The sequence below is a fragment of the Elgaria multicarinata genome, chromosome 1, assembly GCF_023053635.1.
Source record: "Elgaria multicarinata webbii isolate HBS135686 ecotype San Diego chromosome 1, rElgMul1.1.pri, whole genome shotgun sequence".
NCBI lineage: Eukaryota > Metazoa > Chordata > Lepidosauria > Squamata > Anguidae > Elgaria > Elgaria multicarinata.
This window is the reverse complement of record NC_086171.1, coordinates 3,205,809-3,233,539: the sequence shown is the minus strand read 5'-3', so window position 1 is coordinate 3,233,539 and position 27,731 is coordinate 3,205,809. Positions and strand designations below refer to the sequence as shown.

At 46.4% G+C, this 27,731-nt stretch overlaps 1 protein-coding gene across 2 annotated transcripts in view; it reads right to left on the bottom strand.

The window, feature by feature from the left end:
- The window catches only part of DHX30 (DExH-box helicase 30), a 46,391-nt gene extending 26,569 nt beyond the window's left edge, over nt 1-19,822 (bottom strand). The window contains exons 1-3 of one of the 2 annotated variants that reach the window (XM_063122301.1): nt 19,753-19,822; nt 14,868-14,922; nt 403-533 (exon numbers count right to left, since the gene is read on the bottom strand). In XM_063122301.1, coding sequence (XP_062978371.1) covers nt 403-533; nt 14,868-14,895 — 159 coding nt within the window. In that variant the 5' untranslated portion in view covers nt 14,896-14,922; nt 19,753-19,822. Of the gene's footprint in view, nt 1-402; nt 534-4,444; nt 4,622-14,867; nt 14,923-19,752 lie in introns of those variants that run through there. The other variant, XM_063122293.1, reaches the window with a different exon arrangement.
- Between the last annotated feature and the right edge of the window lie 7,909 nt (nt 19,823-27,731).

The window sequence follows — 27,731 nt, the reverse complement described above, 5'->3', positions numbered from 1 at the left end:
AGATTCAACGCTCATACCGTCACTTTTCTGCTAACCTGCTATGAGGGTTTTTGTCCAGCAAGACTAAATCACCAACAGGGTCTTCCACCCGCCAAGTCTCTTTCCTCGCCTCTCCACACCCTTCCCCACCAGCAGCAAGAGATCACTTCTGTCTCCCTGGCCCAACGTGAGGCTCCCCCCATGGAACGAGGCCAACAGAACTGCATGTTCCCCCAAAGGTCATCAGAGTAAGTCTTCGCTTGTATCTGAAAAATGGAATTGCTACTCTGTTCACAAGGGGGTGGGTGGGAGGAAACATTGTTCTGAGAAAGGCAGAGAGATTGGATCTTCACAACCTTCTTAAATCTATTACGCTTTGACCCAGGGAGCACCGCAGGACGTGGGTCTTTAGCCGCAGGATACCTTTTTCCGGGGCCCGTTGGTGTGGATATACACCAGCTTGTCTCTTGCATGGGAGATACCAAGGGCTCGTCCAATGACACTGTTGAGCAGATTCTTAGGCTGGGGAAATTCTTTCAACAAATCTCTTGAATCTGAAAGAAAAGAGCAGAAGAAATCAAACTTCTGTCAGTTTCAGGGGGCATTTCACAGGATGAAACATGCAATGCACCTAGTGTAGACATGAGGACAGCCCTATTCCAACTTAGCAGAGGGCAGAATATGCAAAATTTTAAAGTAGCTTCGCCCTGGGTCAACAGGAAAGAGATGCCTTACTGCGATTCCCACAACTAATTGACCCCATGGGAAGAGAGCTGATTTAACAAAATTCCTGGTTGTATGATGCGTGTGATTTTTTTTAAAAAAATAGTGTTTTTATTAAAGATTTTCATATATTCAACATATCACAAACATAAAAATATATAGTATAATATAATATATCACCCTCCCTCCCCTAAATGAATAATAGCAATAATAAAAAAATTAAGAAAACAATGGAGTGAAGCTTATTGCCCTTTTTACATTTTAAAATTCTTGATATTATTGTAACTTTACTATAAATTTATTCTATATCGGAAATTTCATACCATTTATACAGTCCATATACCCCCTATCTTGTGTTCAACATATATGTCAACATCTCAGAATCACTTGTGTATGATGCGTGTGATGAAGGCATATTATACCAATTGGTCCTCTCATTCAGGAATTCCATTTGCTCAATCCACTTTTCACAGGTATTTCTGCTGAGGACTCAGCAAAAACATCTTAAAAGGTTTTCACACAAGAGATCACCAGAATTTTTTTTTTCTAGGTCAACCTTGGGGAGAGCTGCACATTCCACAATCCCCCCCCCTCTCTCTCATACACACACACTACTGCAACAACTAGGTTTGTGAACCAAAGAAAAGTGAAAGTAACTCACCTACTTGCATTGTCCTATCTAAGAGGAAAGCAAGAAGGAAAAGATCCAGAACAATAAAAAAAAAGATTTCTGAGAAAACAGTTGGAGTTTAAAGAGATGAACATAGCCACCGCTATAAAGAGATGCCACACCCCCTAATGAAGCTGCATAATTTTAGTTAATTTATATCTTGCCTTTTGGCTTATATTGGATTCTAAAGGAAGTGCCCAACAGAAAATCAATACAATAACATTTCAATGTAGAGCAGGAAGACAATAAAACCCAGCAAGAAAAAAAGCAAGAAAAATCAGCCCTGCAGCAGGCTGAGCCAATTAACAAAGGCCTTTTCAAATTAAAATCTTTATTGATCATCAAAAGACAACAGTGAATGGGTCTGCTAGGCCTCCATAAACAGGGAGACCCAGCGGGATGGGCAGCGGCACTGAGAAAATCATGTCTCTTGAAGCCCTGAGTCTAGCCTCTGAAAGACAAAGGCTTTCAGGGTGGATTCTCTAAACACATAAGGAAGGAAGCATTCATAGACATATTACTGTGTGATACAGCAGAACAACCACCTTCCACTGATTCCTTATTAGTGGATTAGAATGCTCTGCTTATTTGCTGAAAAAGGAGGGGGGAACATCTAACCTTAAGCATCTTGATTGTAGGTGCAACAGGGTTTGGATAACTGGGCAAACCCCTTTATGCAAACACAAAGATCTTGCGTAGGCAGACTGAGGCCTGGTTCAGACAACACGCTAAACCATGCTGCTTAACCACAAAATGGTTAATGGAATGCATTGACCTTAAGGCATTCTATTAACCATTTTGTGGTCAAACAGCATGGTTTAGTGTGTTGTCTGAACGAGGCTTGAGACTCCAAAGAATTGTGGATGGGGATTGTTCACATTCATGCTGAATGCTGGTGGGTGGAAAATGGGGTTTACCAAAAGTACTCTCACCAAATAAAATCAAGTTAAACCCCCAAATTATCTTGCAGTATGTAAAAAGGCATTTCAGCTAAAAAAAGAAGAATAGAATAGAAAAGAAAATGCAAAACACCAAACGGGTCAGCACTGAGTACGAACCGACAACCGACAGACAGCACATCTACTACTAATTTATATTCCTTAACAACTATACAGGCACTGTTCTTTAACAAGTATTGCCAGTGCAGTTCACAAGTATTCTTGTGGCTAGGCTGACGTATAAATATTTAATTCTAATAACTGTATTTGTTGAGAGAAATGGTTACAACTGTCAACTGAGGTGGGGAACTTGTGGCTCTCCCCAGATGCTGTTGGACTACAACATCTGGACGACCACAGGAGCTCCAGCCCTGTTGCATACCAAAACGCTGAGCCTACTTGGGTGCTGAAGAATGTGGCGCTTTCAGAATCTAGACCAGCCCTCCTCAACTTGATGTTCTCCAGATACACTGGGACTATAACTCCCAGCGTCCCTTAGCCAAAATATCCCGATTTTGCCCACCCCACCCATTCAATTAAGGTCCCACGACCTTCTATGTAGCATTTTCAGGGGTCTGGAGGAGCTGCCATGAGGATGAGGAGGTGGTGGCAAAATCTACTTTCCCCAGCTCATTTGCACATGTGTAAATTTGGCTCCAACTCATAATATAAAACTATTAGGGCATCCAGTCTGATTCAGTACAGGACACATCTGTCTAGTTTCTCTTCCTGGAGTATGGCCAACCCCATTACCACAGCAAAGAGAACCCTCCATTTTTAAACTACACTAACAAGCAGCAGTTAAACAAAATAAAACACAACAACGCTAGAAGATAAAGCATCCTGCAGTTGGAGCCAAACAAAAGTAAGAGCTTCCAGGGTTTTAAACATTAACTCAGTGGCTTGAGTTGGACTGGTGTTACAATGTTAAAAGCTGTTACAAAAAGTCATTTAGCATATTAGATAAAATATATGTGACTCCTAGCAAAAACACTTGGGAGAAAATCAGCCCAGATGATCGTAAGTGAATAATGGAGGGGAGAGAAAAGACTGGAAAACGGGCCCTTTGCTTGTAGTACCATTATTCCATCAACATTACTATTATTAACATTTTTATCTCTCCCCATAGCTGAAGCTTTCTGGGCAGTTTACAAAGATTACATACACATAGATTGCAGATATACAGATATGAACTGTGGTGATTTCACGGGGGCTGAGTTTGGACGACACACTAATCAACTGGGGTGTGTAATAGGATCAGAATGGGAAACAACCATTGACTAGTGTGTCATCCGAACTCAGCCATAGTTTCTCTCACACAAAAACTAGACTGTTGTTAGTTTGGCAGTTTTCCTGGTGGTTTTAAGTGACATTTTTAGGCGGTGGCTTTGTGGTTCCTGGTTTATTGTGAACAGCCTCGAGCGTTCTTTGGGTCAAGAGAGATTAGAAGATTTTAAGTGGGAGCATCTTCTGGGGAAACCAAACGTCGCCTGGGGGTGGGTGGGTTTGGGGAGGGCAGAACGGGAAGACCCCTGTGGCCTAGGAAGGAGGGAGGGAGGGGGATGCTTTAGGGTGGATTCCTGCCTTGAGCAGGGGGTTGGACTCGATGGCCTTGTAGGCCCCTTCCAACTCTGCTATTCTATGATTCTATAGGGATGCTTTAGGGTGGATTCCTGCCTTGAGTAGGGGGTTGGACTCGAAGGCCTTGTAGGCCCCTTCCAACTCTGCGATTCTAGGATTCTATGAGGGGCCGCAGGACGGCCAGCCAGGACACGTGGTGCAAAGAGGACTTCTCGAGGCCCCGTTCAAACCGCGACGGAACTAGCCTGACCTTGACCACGAACTCGCGTTCGGCCCTCATCACACCAGCCTGCTGCACGGGCTGCGGACGGAGGAGCCTCACCCACGAGAAGGGGCGCGGGAGAGAGGATCGGGGGCCTCCCCCTCCCCGGAATTGGCAGCGTCTGCCAACCCCCCCTCCAATTCCCTGAAGGGATGCATCCCTTCCAGGTGTGGCATGACTCCCACTGCCCCGACCGGCCTCCCCCCCCCCCCCACATGGTCTCCATGCTCCCAGCCCCACCCGCGACCACCTCCCGCGACCGGAGCCCAAGCGGCGGCGGCGGCGGCTCACCCTGGCAGCCCATCGTGGCGTCGGTGTCGCCTTCGTCCGACTGCTGCTCCGCTCCGGCCACGCGCTCGCACAGGCCCCTCCGCCACGAGGCGCTCAGCCGCGGAGGCGTGCGGCCCAGCGGCCCGGCCGCGCCGTTCAGCAGCAGCGCTTGCAGGAACCGGCTGGGCGCCGCCATCTTGGAAAGAGGCTCATGCGCCGCCGGCATCCCGCCGGAGCAGACGAGAGAGGCCGGAGCGTCACGCATGCTCACAAGAGGCGCCACGGGCGGCTAGCGCGCTCCCTAGCGGGCACCTGCCAGAACCGCACGCAGAGCCCTCTTTGCAGACTGGCTGGCAACCCGTTCGACATGGCATAGAGGACCAGGCAACCTGGCGCCCTCCAGGTGCATTGCATTACATGCTGCTAGCATGCCTGATCTTTGGCTATGCTAACTGGGGCTGATGGGAGCTGAAGTCCAATAGCCCAGGAAGGCGCCAGGTTTTGGAAGGCTGCACTGCACTATGGAGCGGGCAGCAAAAAGCCAGCAGAGGGTCAAGAATCCAGATGGCTGGTGCTCTGTGGTGCCGATGTAGCAGGAGCCACAGGAACAGATATACATGTAAGGGCATGTAGGTGAGCCACCAACAATTATTCTTCCAAGGGCTATACCAGCCTGGCACCCTCTGGATAGATGTGTAGGACTACCACTCCCAGTGTCCCCCAGCTGAATAGGGGTTTCTGGGAGCTGTAGTCCAACACATGTGGAGGGCACCAGGTTGAGGAAAGCTGGCCTACATATTCTTTTTATTAGCAGCCTTCTACAGTGCTGCTTTGCTGCACTGGTAATGGTACGCAAGGCAGCATTGACCCACAATGATGTGCCTGCAAACTTGCCAGGTGGACAGATAATGCCACTACTTTGCTTCAAGCAGCAGTGCTGTTCTGGTCCAGGGGCAAGCGTGCTTTACCCAGAATGCTACTCTACTAGGGAATTAGGTCATAAGATATTACTTGATTTTACATAGATTATCAGCTGTTCAAGGAAAAATATAAACCCAGTTAAGAGCAGCTCCTGAGAGGCACGGATGCATTAAGTGGACACAGCCCAATTGGACTTACCTATATTCTATGCATTAACAGGTAAGGAAGTTGCCAGGTTGAACAAACTCTCTTGTGACACACAGTAATTCTTACAATATCCAAGGGTAGATTGCTATTATGCAAGAACAGAGGCCTCCTGGATTCACAGTTAATTCTGTTATTTGTCAAGAATTACAGGATTCTTCTGCACCTACGTAAAGAACGTCCATTGATGTGGATGTAATGACGCACACCACAAGTCCCATGCCAGCGTGAAAAGCCTATGCACAGCATGAAGGAAATGATCATAGAATCATAGAATAGCAGAGTTGGAAGGGGCCTACAAGGCCATCGAGTCCAACCCCCTGCTCAATGCAGGAATCCACCCTAAAGCATCCCTGACAGAGGGTTGTCCAGCTGCCTCTTGAATGCCTCTAGTGTGGGAGCGCCCACAACCTCCCTAGGTAACTGATTCCACCGTCGCACTGCTCTAACAGTTAGGAAGTTTTTCCTGATGTCCAGCCGGAATCTGGCTTCCTTTAACTTGAGCCCATTATTCCGTGTCCTGCACTCTGGGAGGATCGAGAAGCGATTCTGGCCCTCCTCTGTGCGACAACCTTTTAAGTATTTGAAGTGCTATCATGTCTCCCCTCAATCTTCTCTTCTCCAGGCTAAACATGCCCAGTTCTTTCAGTCTCTCTTCATATGGCTTTGTTTCTAGACCTCTGATCATCCTGGTTGCCCTCTTCTGAACACGCTTGAGCTTGTCTGCGTCCTTCTTGAATTGTGGAGCCCAGAACTGGACACAATAGTCTAGATGAGGCCTAACCAGGGCCGAATAGAGAGGAACCAGTACCTCACGTGATTTGGAAGCTACACTTCTATTAATGCAGCCCAAAATAGCATTTGCCTTTCTTGCAGCCCTATCGCACTGTTGGCTCATATTCAGCTTGTGATCTACAACAATTCCAAGATCCTTCTTGTTTGTAGTATTGCTGAGCCAAGTGTCCCCCATCTTGTAACTGTGCATTTGGTTTCTATTCCCTAAATGTAGAACTTGGCATTTATCCCTATTAAATTTCATTCTGTTGTTTTCAGCCCAGCAATCCAGCCTATCAAGATCACTTTGAAGTTTGTTTCTGTCTTCCAGGGTATTAGCTATCCCACCCAATTTTGTGTCATCTGCAAATTTGATCAGCGTTCCCTGCACCTCCTTGTCCAAATCATTAATAAAAATGTTGAAGAGCACTGGGCCCAGGACTGAGCCCTGTGGTACCCCACTCGTTGCCTCTCCCCAGTTTGAGAAGGTTCCATTGATAAGTACTCTTTGAGTCCGATTCTGTAGCCAACTGTGAATCCACCGAATAGTTGTTCCATCTAGCCCACTTTTAGCTAGTTTGTTAATCAGAATGTCATGTGGTACTTTGTCAAAAGCTTTGCTGAAGTCAAGATATATGACATCCACAGCATTCCCACAGTCCACAAGGGAGGTTATCCTATCAAAAAATGAGATCAAATTAGTCTGACAGGATTTGTTCCTGACAAATCCATGTTGGCTTCTAGTAATCACTGCATTGATTTCAAGGTGTTTACAGATTGACTTCTTTATAATCTGCTCCAGAATTTTCCCAGGGATGGATGTCAGACTGACTGGTCTGTAGTTCCCAGGTTCCTCCTTTTTGCCCTTTTTGAAGATAGTGACAACGTTAGCCCTCCTCTAGTCGTCCGGCACCTCACCCGTCTTCCATGATTTTGCAAAGATAATAGACAAAGGTTCTGAGAGTTCTTCTGCTAGCTCCTTCATTACTCTTGGATGCAGTTCATCGGGCCCCGGAGATTTGAACTCATTCAAGGAAATTAGGTGTTCTTTGACCATTTGTTTATCAATCTCAAACTGCAATCCTGCCCCCTCAACTTCTGCTTCACTTTTTCCAGGGGGGTCATAGACCCGCTTTTGGGAGAAGACCGAGGCAAAGTAGGAATTGAGCACTTCAGCCTTTTCTTTGTCGTCTGTTATCAATTTGCCATCCTCATTAAGCAGTTGAACCACCATTTCTTTCCTCTGTCTTTTACTACTCACGTATCTGAAGAAAGCCTTTTTATTGCTTTTAGCATCCCTCGCTAATCTCAGCTCATTCACAGCTTTAGCCTTCCTGATGCCGTTTCGGCACTTCTGCGCCACTTGTCTGTACTCTTCTTTTGTAGCCTGGCCTTCCTTCCACTTCCTATATGTATCCCTTTTTGTTTTCAGTTCATCAATAAGCTTTTTGTGGAGCCACATTGGTTTCCTCTGTTGTCTTCTATCTTTTCTCCTGGTTGGAATTGTTTGTAACTGTGCCTTTAAAATTTCATTTTTTAGATACTCCCACCCATCCTGCACTCCTTTTCTCTTTAGGCTCCCTTGCCACGGGACCTTACTTATTATAGTTCTGAGTTTATTAAAATCAGCTTTCCTAAAATCCAGAGTACGTGTATGGCTATGCTCGACTTTTGTCTCCTTCATAATCAAGAATTCAAGTATGACGTGGTCACTTTCCCCCAGAGTTCCCGTGACTGCCACTTTATCCACTAAGTCATCCCTATTGGTCAATAACAAGTCAAGGATTGCCGACCCTCTAGTTCCTTCCACCACTTTCTGTAGGAGAAAGTTATCACCCATACATGTCAGGAATTTCTTGGAAGGGCCGCTTTTGGCAGTAATGGTCTCCCAACAGATATCAGGGTAATTGAAGTCCCCCATCACTACTACATCACACTTCCTTGAAACACTGGCAATTTGTTTCTCAAAAGTTTCGTCCTCGTCTTCTCCTTGATTGGGTGGTCGGTAGTAGACTCCGATTATCATATTCTTTTTATTCCTAGCCCCATTTATTTTAATCCAGACGCTCTCGACGGGGCTCCCAATCTCATCCGCCTGTATTTCTGTGCAGGGATAGGTATTTTTAACATATAATGCAACTCCACCTCCCTTTCTATTTCTTCTGTTCTTTTTGAACAAGTTATATCCTTCAATTGCTATATTCCAGTCATGGGAGTCATCCCACCAAGTTTCAGTTATACCTATCAAGTCGTATTTGCCTTCATGTAATAAGAGTTCAAGTTCATTCTGTTTGTTTCCCATGCTCTGGGCATTAGTATATAGACATCGAAGACCATGTGTTTTATAGTCTGGCTTTGTTTCTACCTTGTTGCAGACACTATTTTGGGACACTGTTGGAGCTGTTCTCTGTACTGTGGTGCATTGGCCTTCATCCATTGTTGCCTCAAAATTTACGTCTCCCACCCCCGCAAGATTCAGTTTAAAGCCCTCCTGATGAAGTTCTTCATGCTGTGGCCGAACTCATTCTTTCCAGCCCTTGTGAGGTGCAACCCATCCCTTGCCAGCAGTCCATGTTCCAAGTAGCATAGCCCGTGGTCCCAGAATCCAAAACTCTCACGAAGGCACCACCTTCGAAGCCAGTCATTCATCCGGAGTATTTTTCTTTCCCTTTCTAATCCTCTTCCAAGAACCGGGAGGATGGATGAGAAAACTACCTGGGCCCCAAAGTTCTTCAGTTTCCTTCCCAGAATTTCAAAGTCTGAAATGATTTCTTCGTAGCTCTGCTTGGCGACATCATTTGTTCCCACATGGATGAGAAGAAAGGGGTATGTGTCCGTGGGCTTTATGAGCTTCAGTAACCCTTCAGTCACATCTCTAATCTGTGCTCCAGGGAGACAGCACACCTGGCGAGTCCATGGGTCTTCACGACATACTTGGGTTTCAATCCCACGCAGCAGGGAGTCTCCCACAATGAATACTCTTCTCTTCTTCTTGGTTGACCTACCTTCTGCCTCTTGGTCACTGTTGCATGGTGTCTCCTGTACTTCCTCTTCTGCAAACTGTCCTTCAGTCTTATTCTCTAGAAGCTGAAAGCGGTTGCTTAACTCCAATGGCTCCACTGGTGCAGAATGCCCTCTAATTCCTCCTCTCCTAACTGTCACTCTTTTCCAGGGAGTTTCCTCTTCATTGGCTTTCCTCCCCTCAGCATACTCCACTTCTGCTTCAGCTGGCTGTTGTTCTTCAATCTCATGTGCTTCTTGTTGCTGTTGCAGTTCCACCGTTCGGTCTAAGAACTCCTCGACTTCTCTTATTCCTTGGAGGGTGGACACTCGCTGCTCAAGTCCCCTCACTTTTTCTTCCAAAAGTGCCACCAGCTTGCACTTGTTGCAGGTATATGCCATGTTGAGCTCAGGCAGAAACACGAACATTGCACACCCTTTGCAGGTCACCACCTCTAGGGACTCCTTTCCATCCATAATGCCGATTTCTGCTTTGGTTTTTTTCCTTTTTGATTATAGTAGAATTGCCTTTGCTTTGTTGTGTCCTCTCTGAAGATACACAACTATATGAGTAGGTCTTAAGGGAAAGTAAGATCTTTTTGGGGGGGGGTTGTTTTTGGGTTTTTTTGGTGGTGGTTTTGTGGGGTTTTTTTCTCTTTATGTTTTTCTTTGTTTTTCCCACCTCTTTTTTTATTTATTTTTAATTTTATTCTATTTTTTTATTATTATTTTATTTTTAGAGGCCTCCCCTGCCGAACTCCCCCTGTCAAACTCCTGTTTGCTCTTCCTGTTCGCTCTCTCTCTGGGAACTGGCTTACTTTTCTAGCTCCTACTTGAGCTGGGCCAGCTGCTCTTCCCTGCTTCTGCTCCGCTCCAAGTCAGGAACCAGAATGAGGTCCCTGAAAGGCCAACAACAATCAACAGCAATTAGGCACTGATTGCTGAGTCCAACTGACAATCAGGCCACTCCCCCTTCAGCTCCTGCAGCAACTATCCACACCGACCCTCTCACTCAGCACTCAGGAGCACATGGCAAGCACACAGCCTCTTTGAATTGGCAGCCTCCTGGGTTTCCTTGAGGCTTCTCTTCTTCCCCTTTCCTTGCTCTCCTCTTCCCCTACACTCCCCCTGTCAAACTCCTGTTTGCTCTTCCTGTTAGCTCGCTCCCTGTTCACTCGCTCCCTGGGAATCTGGCTTACTTTTCTAGCTCCTACTTGAGCTGGGCCAGCTGCTCTTCCCTGCTTCTGCTTAGCTCCAAGTCAGGAACCAGAATGATGGCGACTACAATGCACGGACTGGTGCAAGATTGTGCTAGGGCTCATGACATGGCAGCCACAACACAAGACCACAACACTATTTCCACACTATGCAATGCACACACGGAGGGTGAACTGATACACATTGTTTTGTCAACCGAGAAACAAAGTGGGAGTTCTCGTGGGCGGTTGAAAAACTGGTGAGGGGGAGCAACGCCGAAAGAGCGCAAAACACCAATTACAAAGGGAAGTTTTCACATGACCCAACGTGCACCATGTTTTCAGATCCCCTACTGCAGGGGTACAGAAACTTACAGTCCAAAAGCCACGTTGCATTTTGGAGCTTTCAGGGCCCGTATTCCAATGGTGGGTGGGGCAAAAAATCCAAGAATAGCATGTTTTAGCTTAAAAGTTCTTCCTGTCAGTAACTGAGCCTTAGGGGAGGCATTTCAACCTTCTAGAATGGGCAACAAATGACAGAAAGCCCAGGAAACCAACATACGATTGATAATTGGGGGGAAAGGGGTGGGGCCAGGGGAAGAAGATGCGAGGGAGACTGGAGCAGGCAGGCACCATCACAGCCTGCTTCAGTTGGAACCCCCCCCCCCAGGGCTAACTGCCATCTTCACCCTGTGGGGAAGAAGGAGCTGTTGGTTTGCCCCTCCATTGGGAGATGAGAGGACGGAGCAGGGCCTTCCCACCAGCCTAAGCAGTCTCCTTAATTTATTTTTATTTTCTCCCTCTTCCCTCCCCATCCACTTTTCCTTGTGTGTCATGTCTTTTTTTTAGAATGTAAGCCTGAGGGTAGGGACCGTCTTCTTTATTGATACATTGTAAGCCGCTCCGAGAGCCTTTTGGCTGAGGTGCGGGATAAAAATACTCTAAATAAATAAATAAGGCAGTGTGGCTGTCTGGGGCCCCCCAGGAGGGCCGGATGTGGCCCCTGGGCCTGAGATTCTGCACCCCTGCCCTACAGGAACTGTGCTCCCATTAATAGCCAAAAGGAACATCAGCGCTGTAGCTGGGAAAACAGGTGCAAGGACATGCCACTTCTCTCCTAACCACACAGGGATGTACGGGGAGGGAGGAGTTGCCTGACGGCCTACTCCCCCCCCCCCGTTGCTATGACAGATGGGCACAGCCATTTGCAGTTTGGATGCTTTGCTTTTATATCCACTCGCATGAGAGCAAGTCCAGTCTTAGATTGGCAGGTGCAGCAGCCTTCATCAGAGTTATTTGCTGTTCCCTCATTCAGCAGGTAGTAACAGCACAAACAGACGAGCAAATCCAGGGCAGAGCTCTAGGGGGACCCCATGGAGGCAAACAGAGGAAAAATCTATTTAAGCTCCCACCACTGGTGCAGGGGGGAAACGCAGAGCACAGGCCGCCACAGCACAAGACACCAAGCACGTCACCTATAGGCACGGCCGGCTGGACACTCACCTCTTCCTTGCAGAAACACAGCCAGGGGGAAAGCGGCAGGCCAGCCCGGGACTGAAGACCAATTCCAAGGCAACAAGCACCATGGGAAGGCGAACACAGTCCTATCGCCATCCAATCCATTCACAGCCAACCTACCCACCCTCTGAAAAACAACAAGCCAGTCGGGGCATAGATCGGACCAGGTGAACAGAAAGGCAGTGGTGCCCCTCTCGCTGTGGCGGCCGAGAATATACGTGCCTTGCCTTCTCTGCCAATGGTGTTCACAGTGGGACCCTCTCCCCATAGAACACCCAAGCTGAAGCAACCAGCAACAGTAGGGCTCAATGTCTCCCCAGCATGCGATCGGCCACAAATCAAGACGAGTGGGCAGGCCCCGACAGCCAGAAGAGAAGGCTGGTGTTTGCTGACTGGCCGTGGCGGGAGAAACCATGCCAGTAGTGCAAGACTGATAGTGCTGCACAGTAACTGGTGCCTGCCTTCTGCGGTCGCTAGGAGTGTCGTCCAGGTGTGACATCATGGCTGGAGGAACGGCTGCACAGTTAAACTGGAACCTATACAGGTGCTCTGCTGTTTCTGCGTTTGTCTGCTCTTACTACTGCTTTGGGGTGACACGGCTGGCTTGTACCTTTCTTGCGAATAACAAACAGAGCAAAGTACTTCTCTGCTTATCCCAAGTCATCATTAGGGCTGCTCAAACGCCACAAACAGGCACTTTGGCGGCAGCAAAAAACTACCCCACAATAACAAGAAGTCTTTTCTCCCAGGCTAACTTGTGAAGGAAGAGCGAGAAGTGCCGGAGTGAAATACGTGATCAAAGCTGCCAAAAGGAGGTGGCTGCTGAGAGAGGGGGAGGAGAGTGTGGGTCTCCGCCCCCAGGGGCAATCATTTGCAAGGAGAGTGCAAAGAGTGAGTCAGAAGTACAGGAAGGAGAATGGGAAACTGGGTGGTAACAGGAATGTGGGAAGTTTGGCATGTAAGGGACAGAACAATGGGCAAAGGGGAGGGGGAGGCTTTGGGCATGGGATGGTTCAGCAGTCAGGGTCCACCAGTTAGGGGAAGGAGGGGGCACTAGCCTTTTCAGAGTGTTTCCTTAGCTACTCCAGAGAAAAAGGAACCAGGTGTGTAAAACACAACTATGAGAAGAGCAGCAGCTAGAAACACATCTTTGACAGGAGAGAAAGAAAGAGCGGGAGAACAGTAATGCAGAACTAGGGTGAGAATGAACAACCATCTACATATGAGGACGGCTAGTGGTTTGTCACGGAAAGCGATACAACAGCTTTCAGCACTGACCATGCAACGTGTCGGAAAGATGCCCAAAGTCAAGGTTCTTCTTGTTTGAAGTCAAAGAACTTTTTATTAAGCGACGTAAAGCATTTAACAGCATCGAGATACCACATTTTGTCCTGGAGCCCGGCAGGTCAGGCTGACGGCATTACTAGCCATTCTTGTCTCAAAGGGGGCAGAACCAGCACTGATCGGGCCCCTCTGAAGCACACAGAGGGCAGGCCACGATTTTCCTCTCCAATCTCGGCACCACTGTGGAATCCATGACAAACCACTAGCCTCATTATGAAAACTCCTGCTCTGCTTTGGCTCCCTGCCCACAGTCTGGATTTAAGTTTTCAGAGTCTGCAGTTGCTTCAGCCATTGTCATCGTCATTAGGCCGACTCACCTGGCAACTGTGCCAAACAGGTGTCTAGGAAAATAATCCTTGAATGCCTTTTGCACTTGGTGTTGAGAATTTGCAGTGTCTTTATGTCAAAGGGCTGCAAAGCTGACAACGGGACTTCATTGAGGAGACGCAGCCATGGCTCCCTCCTCATCTGTCTTGCAGCCCCCACCAGGAATTCTTTATCCCTGCTCAACAGCCGGAGCTCAGAAGGAGCAACGAGGATGACTGATGGCTGGAGTGAAAAGTGTGGAGAACTAAGAATGAGTTAAATGAAGAGTTTGGTTAAGCAACAGGGGAAAGAGACAATATGATAGAGGATGAGAACATGCTGTAAAGAGGTCAACACCAAGGACAGCGGTCTCACTAAGGTGGCACAAAGCAGCACAACTAAAAGCAAGAATGTGTGTGTGTGTGTTATGCCTTTCTGACTATTTCAAATTAAGTGAAAAAACAAACAGGGTGCAATCCTATGCATGTTTAGAAAAAAGCCCTTCAACTCTCATGATCTAGCCGGCCATGATGGAAATCATCGGGACTTTTTTCTGTCTAAACATGCATAGGATTGTGCCCTTAAGCTAGTTTGGAAAAACAGTGCAAAGGCTATTATGGACAGAGAACTGGACTTGCAGTGTACATCAGGCGTTTCAAATACGTCCTGGGAGCAGAATGCCACTTGGATCTTTGCAGGGAGGAAGAGGGTCAATACCAGTGTAGCCACCGGAAGTCTACAAAGTGAATCGTTGACATTATTAACATGAGCACAGATACATGTTCACAGGCAGCTTCAGTAATGATCGTTTTGTTGAAAGGTGGCTTGACCGAACATCTGAAAAATACTCCTGGGTTCATGGACCAATGGATGCAAGGCATGAGATGATTTTCAACTCAACAGGTGAGCCTCAACTTTTCTTCCCTAACCCAATGGTCTCTCTCTCTCTGTCTCTTTTTTCAGGTAGTGCATTTGAAAAAGGACCAGCCCATGTTAGCAAACACAATAAGAGACGCTGAAACCAACGCTCCTAGAGCATGCCTGGGATTTCACTCACTGCCAAGTCTCATGAAGGGCTGGACGGATTGGAGAGAGGCCCAGTTCTAGAGCTGCTTGACCAAGTAGTCAGAAGTAGTGGCTCCCCCACAGCCCCCTCCCACTCCAGTCAGCCAGCTTCTTACCTCTTCTACATGAATTCAGGGAGAACATATCTGATAGAGCAAAATGGGCCAGATCCTGGAAAAACAAGAGGGTGAGGAGACAGAAGATAAAAGTGCATCAAGGCGAGCCTTACCAGTTTTTAACCAATCTTCCAAGCAAAACTTTTATATGACTCCTATTTTGTCAAACACATATGGTTTACATTCCTATTAGAAGCGAAGCCAAACTTCTTGGCTGGAGTTGGGCAGCTTCATTTTGATCCATGTTTTGTGAGGAAATGTTTCTACCAGGCTTAGAAAGATCACAGGACCCAAACACTATTTTATCTCCAAAAGTTAATCCCAATTAATGAAAGACTTGAGTGCCATTTTTTTTTTTTTTTGCAGAAATGGAGGAGGGTACAAATAAAAACAATCAATCAATAGCAAATAAGCCTCCCACCCTGGTCCTAACTGAACATTACCAGTCTCCCAAATTAGAGGCAGTTACTGGGTCCTTCTGCAAAGAACATATGCAACATTTAAAGTCTAAACTTTAGCTCCCACAACACTCTCACTTGTACACTCCTCACCTTTGAATCAAAGATCTTCACAACTGATAAATGTTTGGGCCCATTCAGAAGACACCTTAAACCATGGCTTTAACCATGGTGAATAAGGTTTTTTTTTGCTTTATTTGCCATGGTTAAAGCCATGGTTTAAGGTGTCTTCTGAACACAGCCTGACTTTCTGGCTTAACCACCATGGTTAACGCCATGGTTTAAGGTGTCTTCTGAACACAGCCTGACTTTCTGGCTTGACCACCATGGTTAAAGCCATAGTTTAAGATGTCTTCTGAACGGGGCCAATGTGTGTGAATGGCGGGGGGGGGGGAGAATAGACATACATCCTGCTGCTTATCTGCTTTCCAAGCTGCTGTTTGGTCCAGTTGTAGCCAAATGACAAAAGCCAATCTCCCAATTGTTTTATGTCCTTTGGCTACTCAGAGCCTCGGCTGTGCAGAATTCCAATCCCTTTGCATAAAGGCTGCACATTTTAATAGCAAGTAGCAAAGGCCAGAGGAAAAGAGTGCTTGTGTGAGGACTGTGGTCCAACACAATAAGGACACGGTGGAACTGCTTTTGCCTCCCAGTTTAGACTGAAACCCACCAAAACTGGAAGCAAACAACACATTTTATTTAATCAAACCTTTAACGTTTAAAACATGGGGCAGGGTGAATAGAGATTTATACTTACATACATGTATTTCGAAAATGACAAACGTTATCTGCCTAAGTATCTACAGCCACAGTGATGTTTAGTTGGCATTCAGAGATATATTTTAAAATACAAAAACATGCTGAAGTCTTTGTAATCCACACTACATTCACGGGAAGGGATGCTTAGAAACCTAAGAAAGATGTTCATTTCCACTGTGCCTGGCATTGGTTTCTCTGCCAATTGCAGTGTCTAGTTCAGACAGCAGATGCTAGGAATAGAGTCCGCAGTGAAAAAAAGTACTCTATCGGCCTTTGCAATGTTGAGGATGATCATCCCATCACCTACCTCATGCAGCTGCTATTATCAGTAGCTTACTTGGAAAACCTGAAGATAAATTTATAATGTTGCTACAATTTTTGAAAGCTTTTTACCCTGAGATGTGGAAGAGGCACTAGTTTTTGCAATGGGAACCCAAGAGTGTCCAAAAGCCACCCACCAAGTACAAAAGAAAGCATCTCTCTGGGATGTAAGTAGCTCTCCTTGGCTTTCCTTGCTTAACTAATATTATGTGTATTTTGAACTGGTAGGTTTCTGTTTGTTTTAAGATAGTAAAGAATTGGAAGAGAACGAAACTATGTACTTCTACTTTTTTTTATCTTATTGCACCAGATAGATTAAACTTCCTCCTCTATTAAGAAACCAGAACACAACAGATTTCTGGGACAGGATATAAGGCAGCCTTCCCTAACCCAGCACCCTCCAGATGTGTTGGGACTACAGCTCCCATCATCCATGACCACTGACTGCAGATGAGAGTTGTAGCCGAACACATTTGGAGGTAGGTAGGTTGGGGATGGCTGATACAAGGGCATATTAGGTTAGGAGAGGCACACTCCCATGGTCTGAAAATTGATTTGAAATCAGAACACCTCACTCTTAAGGGGAAAGTAACACATTACAGTAAATGCGTGCTTGTGTTTTTTTTTTAAACTTTAAATAGCAGCAGTGGGGTGGGGTGGAGGCAACCCCCCCCACACACACCACAGCCCTGATGCAATCACCCCACCACCCTGAGATGGTATCTAGTGCCAAAGGAACCTTTCCCCCTGTGCCAAATAGCAGGTATGAAGTTAGGGAGACCAGGAACAACCCTGTTCCTGATCCAATCCCACCCCCCAGCTGCTATTTAAAGCTTAAAAATGAAGTACACATTGCAAAACTATATGCTTAAGCTATCAAGAAGTTTGGCTCTAACCAGCAGTAGGTAAATTATTAGGATTACGGAAAACTGAATAGAGCCAAAGGGGCTGGAAAACCTTATATTTCTCAGAGCCATTCTGAACTCTTATAACAACTTAATAAGCTGCAGGGATCCCAAATGACCCCAAAAAGGAACGTGCTGTCCTGTGCCTATACTCTTAGCTGCAGCTTGATCTGCACGAGATCAGCTGATGAAGACTTCCACAACATGGAGACAGACATGGCCACCTGCTAAGCCTGCATATCCATCTGCCATCAAAGGCACAGGAGCAGGGGCCCTCCTTCAACTTGAAGAACGCCCTAAACAGTTCACAGGCAAAGTTACAATCTCCCAGCCTTTGTTACTATTCCAAGCCTCTTACTATGATGGCAAACACTCGGCACCACACACCCCAATTTTGTGAAGTGGCATCAAACAGTTTTGCTATACAATAAATATTGTATGAATAAACTACAATTAGTATACAATAAACAGACAGATAATGCCCAAAATACAGACTCTCTGACACTCGTGCTAGAAGTCTCCTCACTCAGATCAGTGGGGTATAATGACTTTCTAAGTCAAGAGCAATACTTTAAAGTCCTGGGATTGTTGGCTACCAAATACCTACAGACAGCACAGATTTTGACATGCATAACTATAATTCATATCAAGGAAGTCCCTACCAATCTTTATCAAGGAAGCCTTTAGGTATTGTATTAACTCGTTCTTCCTGCACATATGGAAATAATTAGCTGCATGTATTGAAGTAGCACAAGCATTGTTAACAAAGTATGTACAGTTAAGAGATTTCCCCCTTAGGGATATCCCAGCATTTCTTCATCTTAGGGCTTGCATCTTTCACTGCTGTGCTAAAATGAGACTTTTACAGACTGTAACCCTGATTCCATGAGCATGAATGAGACTTTTACAGACTATAACCCTCATTCCATGAGTGTGAACTGTTCTGGTGCTTTATTATCATCACACAGGGGTTTTACTTACTTGCAACCTGATGTGCTATTTCCTACTATCTGTTTACCTGCTCCTAACTACAGATAACACAACCTCTTGTGAGCATCCAGAAACACCTGGCTGAAAACTGATGACCCGGAAGATAGACTTGTGTTTGATCCAGCATGGCCAGGGGTTGGCAACTTGTGGCCCTACAGTTGTTTTGGCCTACAACTCGGATCAACTCTAGCCAGCCTAGCCAATGGTAAGGGGGTGATGGGACTTGTAGGCCAATACACCTGGGGAGTCCCAAGTTGCCCTCCCCTGTCTTAGGCTCTTCACTACCCCTTCAGCCAAGGCCCCAATCAAACCAACCTTTGCCAAGCGCCTAATCTCCATCTCTGCCACCTAACACCCCTCCGTGCCTCTTTCCAGCAGCACCCCTGGGCATAACCTTCCACTGCTGCTCACTGTACCCCTTCTGCATCAGCATCCTGTACTCCCTGCCTCTTCCTCTCTGCCTTATCATAGAATCATAGATTAGCAGAGTTGGAAGGGGCCTACAAGGCCATCAAGTCCAATCCCCTGCTCAGTGCAGGAATCCACCCTAAAGCATCCCTGACAGAGGGTTGTCCAGCTGCCTCTTGAAGGCCTCTAGTGTGGGAGAGCCCACAACCTCACCAGGCAACTGATTCCATTGTCGTACTGCTCTAACAGTCAGGAAGTTTTTCCTGATGTCCAGCTGGAATCTGGCTTCCTTTAACTTGAGCCCGTTATTCCGTGTCCTGCACTCTGGGAGGATTTCTTCCATCCCTACCCAACATTAACTCGGCACCACGTGCACCATCTGGATCACCATCCCCAAACTCTAAATCTCACAGGCGCAGGGCTTCCCATCACCCTATGGAAAAACCCCACCCACCCCCACTCCTCAAGCTGCCCTACTTTCACTATAGCGCCCCCACGCCAGCTGGGGGCCCTGCGCCTCCTCCCTCCCCTCCCCTCCGACCATCAGGTGCCCCCCCCGCCACCCCGAGATTAAGGCTTCACCCCCTCCCTTTCTCTCCCCCACCCCCTCCAATCTCAGTCTCCGGATCCTCTCCTGTGTGCCCCACAAAGCTCTGCTGCCCGCCCCCACATCGCCATGCCTCAGCCCTGACTCCCCCCCACCCCCCCGTAAGCCCCCACCCCCTTTCTCTCAGCATCACACCACATGACGCCCCCCACCCCACCCCACCCCACCCCCGCCCTTCTCGCTCATCTTCAAGCACCCCCGCCCCACATTTCGGCCTGGCCCCATTCAATCCCTTCCCTGATGTCCCTCTGGTTTCCTTTGAGCTCCCCCTCCCTCCCCGCCAGGCCCCACAGCAGACGCGGCGGCGGTGTGGCGGATAGAGATGGGGGCGGCGGCGGCGGCGGCGAGCGCCCCTTTCTCCTCCCCCCCATCGCCACCCCCGCCGCGGACCGAGCCAAGCAGGAGCGCGAGCGTCTTCCCCCTGCGAGACCACCGACCTCCTTCCCACCACAGCTCTTCTCCGCTCTCGGAGGCGGCGGCGGCGGCCGTAATGAGGGGCCGGGGGTGGGGGTGGCGTTGGATGGTTTTGCTCTCAGACCGGCCGGTCCGCTCGTTTCCCTCTCAGCCGCCGGCACTACAACTCCCAGCAGGCACTGCGACGAGAGCGGCTTCCGGTCCCCCTTACGCAAACGGAAGTGAGGCGAAGAAGAAGAAGAAGAAAAGAAATCCTTGCCGGGAGAGGAAGCGAGGCAGAGGAGGCGGGGCTTGTCTGTCTCCAAGGCAACGGAACACGCCAATGGGAGGCGGAGGGGGCGGGGAGGCGGAAGGGTGATGGGCAGGCCCAACCGCCCTCCCGCTGAGGGGGGAGGAAGGGCGGAGGAGGGGGCGCCGCCGCCGCCGCCGCCCCCGGTGCGTGAATGAGGGGCCCTCGGGGGCGCCAGAGGCTCCTGACCCCCACCCACCCCCCTTTCTCAAGGCTTTACCTGTTGGGCTGCTGCCTGCCCTCCCCCTAGCAGCGTGACAGGCAGAAATGCAGCGGGTGAAGCTTTCCTCGCCCTCTTGTCTGTCAGGGAAAGCTTCGCTGGCTAGGATTTCCGCAAGCCCGCCTGCTGTGGAAGGCTTCACAATAATTTAAATTGTTTTCTTGAGTGATGTTTGTGAATGGCTTACACTGAAGTCATTTCTAAGCGATTTCCAGGAAAACCTGCAAGTCTTCACCCTGAGGAGAAGATCACCTCCCTAGGGACGCCTCCAGGAAAAGGTACGTCTCCAAGAGGCCCTGAAAGCCTGCTTAAAAATGCTTAAATAAATAAATAAATAAAAATAAAACCCAGGCGCCTCAACGGCTGCCTAATTTGTAGCAGTGGCACGTTCCAGGGAGCGGGTGCTATATAATAGAATCATAGAATCATAGAATAGCAGGGTTGGAAGGGGCCTACAAGGCCATCGAGGCCAACCCCCTGCTCAATGCAGGAATCCACCCTAAAGCATCCCTGACAGAGGGTTGTCCAGCTGCCTCTTGAAGGCCTCTAGTGTGGGAGAGACCACCACCTCCCTAGGTAACTGGTTCCATTGTCGTACTGCTCTAACAGTCAGGAAGTTTTTCCTGATGTCCAGCTGGAATCTGGCTTCCTTTAACTTGAGCCCGTTATTCCGTGTCCTGCACTCTGGGAGGATTGAGACGAGATCCTGGCCTTCCTCTGTGTGACAACCTTTCAAGTATTTGAAGAATGCTCTCACGTCTCCCCTCCATCTTCTCTTCTCCATATTACTAGAGGCCCCGTTCTGGGCCAAACCTCTTAGATCTTGGGCATCACCTGGAGGGCATCTGATCCTACTTATCATCATCCATCACTATCATCTGTTATACTCCATACACTCACGGCCAACTAATTTTTAGATCGCCATTTAAAACCTTTTTATTCAGCCAGGCTTTTTAAGAGTTTTGATATAATCTACACTGTTGTTCCTTCTGTTGGGTAGTTTTGTTGGGTTTCATATTGCAATGCGTAATTCTTAAATGTGGCAAAAGCATTATTGGAATCTGCATAAAGGGCATAAAGAAATGTTTTCAATGAATGTGTTGCCAATTGTTCCTTCTTAGGTGGAGCCTCACAGAGGTCCAACAGGTGCCGTTTTCCCAGATCACTGCCCCTTACGCCTGGAACGCTCTTCCAGAACACTTGAGAACTACCAACTCAATCACAGCTTTTAAAACTCAGCTAAAAACTTTTCTTTTCCCTATAGCTTTTAAATGTTGAGTTTGTTCTGACTCTATACTGTTAGCCTCACCCTACCCGGTGCCTGTTTACACTTCCCTGGCCTGTTTGCATTCTCCTTCCCTCCTTATTGTTTACTACAACTTTATTAGATTGTAAGCCTATGCGGCAGGGTCTTGCTATTTACTGTGTAATCTGTACAGCACCATGTACATTGATGGTGCTATATAAATAAATAATAATAATAATAATAATAGTCACTTCTCAAGAGGACAATCTCTCTAGCACAGCGTTCCTCCACCTGGCGCCTCCATGGCTAACTAGGGTACGCTGGGAGTTGTAGTCCACTTCATCTGGATGTTATCACGTTGGGGAAGGGAAGGCTGCTCTAGCAAACATCTTCTTGTCTATGGCTTCAGTCCAGGTTATTTGAAAGAACGTATTCTCCCTTATGAGCCTGCCCGTGCTTTAAGATCTTCTGGAGAAGCCCTTCTTTCCGTCACACCATCTTCACAGGCGAACTTGGTGGGAACATGGGAGAGGGCCTTATCGGTGGCTGCTCCAGTGCTCTGGAACTCTCTTCCCGGGGAAGCTAGGCTGGCTCCCTCTTTGATAGGCTTTCGGAAGCAGGCTAAAACTTTTTTGTTCCAGCAGGCCTTTGGAGAACAATCTGGCCCTCCATCTATGTTAATGTCTTATAATTTTGTTGTGTATTTTAAACATTTATGGTTCCCCCCCCCCTGTATGTTTTAAACTTTGTAAGGCCACCTTGAGGCCAGCATTGGGCAAAAGGCGGGATACAAATAAATATAATAATAATAACGTCCCTATTGGAGGTAAAGTGTGTCAAGAAAAATCAAGTGGCAACCCTTTGCATAGATTAATTCTGAACCCCACTGGGTGAGAGGGAGCCCCTAAACGAAGCTCATATGTAGAGTTACCAGGCAGCGTTTTGGCCTGGCTCCTGTTTCTTTCGCTGCAGCCTGCCAGACCGAAATTTAGCACTGAAGCTTTTTCTCAAACGGAAATAAGTGGAGAAATAATGTTCACCTGCTGAACTTCTCTTGTCAAGCTGCTCTAAAAGGCACAGAAGCAGGATCAGTAGAACACATGACAACCCTAGTAGATAAACCCCAAACAGTGTTGTCAGGTCATCTAGTAGTGCCATAAATCTAATTCTAGCGACTAGAAGAGAAGGTCTCTAATATACACCACCAGAGGAATGGTATGTCTTTTGAAAAGTAGCTCTTTCAAGAGGGCTAGAGGTTGTATCATGTGCTGGGGGTCAGTATCAGTGTCACGTTTGGGAAAGGAGGGGTTGCTACTGTCACATACACATAACACCTCTAGTGCAAAAGGGGTGCAGTTTTGTGGAGCAAGAAGCCAAGGCTTTTACTACAAATCAGTATTAGCTGGGCTTCCTAGCCAAAATTTCAGACCCCTCTAGATACCGTCCATGACTTCAAACATTTGAGTAAGCCATAGCTTTAAAGGTGTCTTTCCACCTGGTTACAATCTTGTGTGCCTTAGGCAAATTTAGGCGTTTATATAACTTGAGAAGTTGTACAACGAAGTATGAATGTAGGAAATAATGCAAGGAATTGAGAGTCAGTGTGGTATAGTAGTTAGAGTGTTGTTGGACTGGGACTTGGGAGACCCGGATTCTAGTCTCCACTCAGCTATGAAGCTGACTAGGCAATTTTGGGCCAGTCTGACTCTCAGCCTGACCTATCCCTTGGGGTTGTTGTGAAGGTAAAATGGAGAGGAGGAGATGTGAGCTGCCTTGAAAGAGGAAATTTTTAGCATCTGCATCACACTGCTGGCTCATATTCAGTTAGTGATCTACTATGACACCCAGGTTCTTTTCACGTGTAGCACTGCCAAGCCAGGTAAGTCCGCCTTCCCCAACTTGGTGCCCTCCAGGTGTACTAGACTGCAACTCCAGTCATTCCCAGATAACCTCGTACTATGCACATTTTTGTTCTTGAACTGCTGAAGTGGTCCCAAGCAAAAGTTTTAGTTTCAACGTTTTGCTTTTTATAATTCTTAAAATTTAATGTTTGTGTTGAAATATTTTGCCATGTACCTTTCTTTGACTGAGCTTTGCATTTTTCTCCATTAGTTTAATTCAGTTGCACTTTACCATTTTCTCTATTTTTATTGGTCCTGAGTAAAATATTCTTTTCGCACCTGTGTTTCCAAACCTGATGTTCTGTTTTGAACATTTCCCTCTAGATTAAATGTGGATGAACCTGAAGAAGGCGGGGCTTATTTGGATGTCCTCCTTGTGGATTACAGTGTGGTGCTGCACTTCTGTCAACCCTTCAGAAATGGGTGTGTCGGAAAGGGGCGTCACGTGAAGGTAAGAACCCTTAAGGCGGTTGGCATCTCACTGAAAATGCTTCACAGAAACATTTCCATGTGGCATCTGTTCTAAACCATATCAGAGTAATATGTTCAACTTGCTGGAGTATTCAAGGAAGCAGTGGAGGACAAAATCTGGTAGTTATTTATTTTCTCTCTTAGTGCTAGTGCCATACAGAAGCATAAACTAGCAGAATCCCAGCCCAGAAGTCTCTCTTGTAGTCTTGGCAAGCATTCACGCGGCCCAATCCTGTGCATGTTTACTTGGAAATAAGTCCGAGTTCAATGAGAGATATTCACAAGTGAGTGCAGTTCCAAGGGTGGTTCCTAGTTCCTATGCTAGGGTGACCCTATGAAAAGGCTCTTGTATCTTTAACAGTTGTATTGAAAAGGGAATTTCAGCAGGTGTCATTTGTATGTATGGGGAACCTGGTGAAATTCCCTCTTCATCACAGCTGCAGGAGCCCTGCCCTCTTTTAAATCTAGTCACTCTAGTATAGCTCCTGCAGCTTTAACTGTTGAGATGAAGATGGAGTTTCACCAGGTCCTCCATATATACAAATGACACCTGCTGACATTCCCTTTACTATGCAAATGTTAAAGATACAGGAGCCCTGTCCTCCTTTTCATAGGGTCACCCTATACTATGTTAAAAGAAGAGCTAGTTAGGTCTTCGGGATGCAAGCAGGATAATTACCACCGTTATTTGGCAAGCTTTGGAAAATACACATCTTTTTGCATGTTCTGTTGTGGACTTGAGTGACTTCTCATGCATGTTTTATTTAGCAAAGAGCAATGTGGCAAAATGGCGTGCCATTTTTTTTTATAATGGGGCTGTTTACACGACATGACAGCCCACCATTAGTTATTTAACCCACAGTGAGGCTGTAAGTGCATGCACGGTGTTTGCAGCTGCCATTTTGAATATGAAACTTCGGCTCGGGAGTTGTCATGTCATACGAAACTGGTGAGCATAGAATCATAGAATCATAGAATAGCAGAGTTGGAAGGGGCCTACAAGGCCATCGAGTCCAACCCCCTGCTCAATGCAGGAATCCACCCGAAAGTATCCCTGACTTGTCCAGCTGCCTCTTGAAGGCCTCTAGTGTGGAAGAGCCCACCACCTCGCTACGTAACTGATTCCATTGTCGTACTGCTCTAACAGTCAGGAAGTTTTTCCTGATGTCCAGCTGGAATCTGGCTTCCTTTAACTTGAGCCCATTATTCCGTGTCCTGCACTCTGGGAGGATCGAGAAGAGATCCTGGCCCTCCTCATATAACCTCATATAACCCTCATGGGTTATATGAATGTTAAACAACAGTTAAAAAATGGTCTGTTTTGGGGTATCCACAAATAATGGTCTGTTTTGGGGTATCCACACTCACCGGGTTCACATGGCATGACAATCCCCGAGTGTGGGTTGGATATGTAAAATGGCGCCCGTGGGCACCCCATCTTGTCATGGATTAAATAACCATGAAAAACTGCAGCGTGTTATTTATTTATTATATTTATTATATTTATTATATTTATATACCGCCCCATAGCCAAAGCTCTCTGGGCGGTTGACAAAAGATAAAAACAGTGAACATAAAAAAGTCTACAAAATTTAAAACCATCAGAAACATAAAAACAATCGCCTCTGGGCGGACCGCCAGCTCGATCTTGACCAGGTTACCTAAACCTGGTCAAGAAGCCTGTGAACTCCACTAAATGCTGATGAGAATACATTTTTAATTTCATCAATATTTAGTGGAGTTCATATGGTTCTTACCTTAAAACTGCTGTGCCATTTCCTTATATTTACATCCTGCTTTTCTATACTTGTACATGCTGAAGGTGGTATGAACAGGCTATAAAAGATACAATAAAATAAAGTACAATCTTAAAATAAAAAACAGCAACTATAAAACACTCCAGCAAAGAGCAGAAATAAAACACATTATCTAGAAAATGCTGACTAGAATAAAACAGTTCTAGGGTGCAATCCTGTGCATGTTTTTTTTTAAATGCTGCAATTTAAAGCATGGATGGTTGGGGAATGTTGGGAGCTGTCTAAACTTGCATAGGGTTTTGCCCTTAACTGCTTGCTTAGAGGGAAGTAAAGAACCAGGCCAGACTAACATCTCTTGGGAGGTTGCATTCTTATTTTTCTGCCACATTTCAATAACCAAAATTACTACTTGCTATACATTATTTAAAAAACACAAAGTTAATTCATGCCAACTTGCCTCAGAACCTAAGAAGTAGACATTAGATGTCCCTGCAAACAAGAGTTTGGGTTTCACATTGTATGTAATATTTCCCTTCCTTTTACCCTCTGTTACTTCTTTTCTCTGTTATAAGTAAATATAAAGAGTAAATTTAAAAAGGGACCCTCTTGAAATTTCAGATATTGCAAAGTGAAGTTTACTAGCATTTTCCTCAGTTATTGCAAGAATGTAATACTTTCTGAAATATACTTCAGTGTTTAGGAAACAATATTATTATTATTATTATTATTATTATTATTATTATCATCATCATCATCATTTGTATACTGCCCCATAGCCAAGGCTCTCTGGTTTACATAGGATAAAAACACTTAAAAACAATATATAAAAATTTTAAATCACAAAAACATACAATTTAAAACCACAAAAACAAATTACATATTGTTAAATGCCTGGGAGAAGGGTGTTTCAAGGGTGTGAGGTTTAAGAAATAACAGTGAAATTCTATACATGCCTACTCAAGTAAACCCCATTGAGTTCAATGGAACTTATTCCCAGGTATGCAAGGATAGGATGACAGCATAAGAGAATGTGTAGCCTAGTCCTCTGCATGTTTACTCAGAGCCAAGTCCCATGGAGTTCAAAGGGATTTTTCTCTTGAGGCAGAAAAGACCTGTATTGAGGCCTGGAGCCTTACTGTGCAATCCTATACGTGTCTATTCAGGAATCGATTTCATTGTTTTTGTTATGGCTTACTCCCAGTCGATACAGAATTCCAGCTTTAACCTTTATGGTGTTACACAATCAAAGGCTATTATTCATCCATAAGTAAGCAATTCTAATTCCCTGTTGTAATCAGTAAGGGCGCGGTCCTATCCAGCCTCCAAACTTAGGGCGTGATTCCCGCCAGCCTCCAAATTCGGGGGCTGACAGGGACCTTGTGCAGAGCAGGAGAGGTAGTCATCGCCCTCCAGGCTTCTCCTGCTCTGCAGTTTTGCTAGATGGCTGTTTTTGCCCATCTAGCTAAGGCTCTGCAGAGGGGAATGGAAGGAGGCTATAGAAGGCTGGGGATAGCTCATATCACTGCTTCCCCAGTAACCACCCTTCACTGCCCCTTTCCCTTCCCTTGGAGGTTACTGGTATTGTTCTCTCTGGACTGGCAGGGAGGCGGTGCTCAGACTCCTGGGTCCAAGCTCAGAGCACTGACTCCGACCTTGGATCCAGGAATCAGAATTATTTGGAAGCTGTCTAGGGGCCATAGGATTGCTCTCCCCAGCTGTAATCCTGTACCCACCTTTACCTGAGAGTTGAGCCCTGCTGAACTCAATGAGTTGCATGCATAGGAAATTGCTATTAATTTGACTTCATCCTGTCTGGAAAAATATATCTTTTAAGTGCATTATAAACCTAATTGCATAACCTGTTAGATGAGCATGGAAACTTGCTATTCATCTTTCCTTCTAAAGCAATAAAATTAGTGTAGTATAAATACTTAAGCAGAAAAGCTTTGGAATATGATGTTCAGCAGTTAGCAGCCTCTTGGTCTGCGCAACAACTTGACATGCTGGCCCCGTTCAGAAGACCCCGTAAACCACGGCTTTAACCATGGTGTTTAAGCCAGAAAGCCAGTCCGTATTCAGAAGACACCTTAAACCATGGCTCTAACTATGGTGAATAAA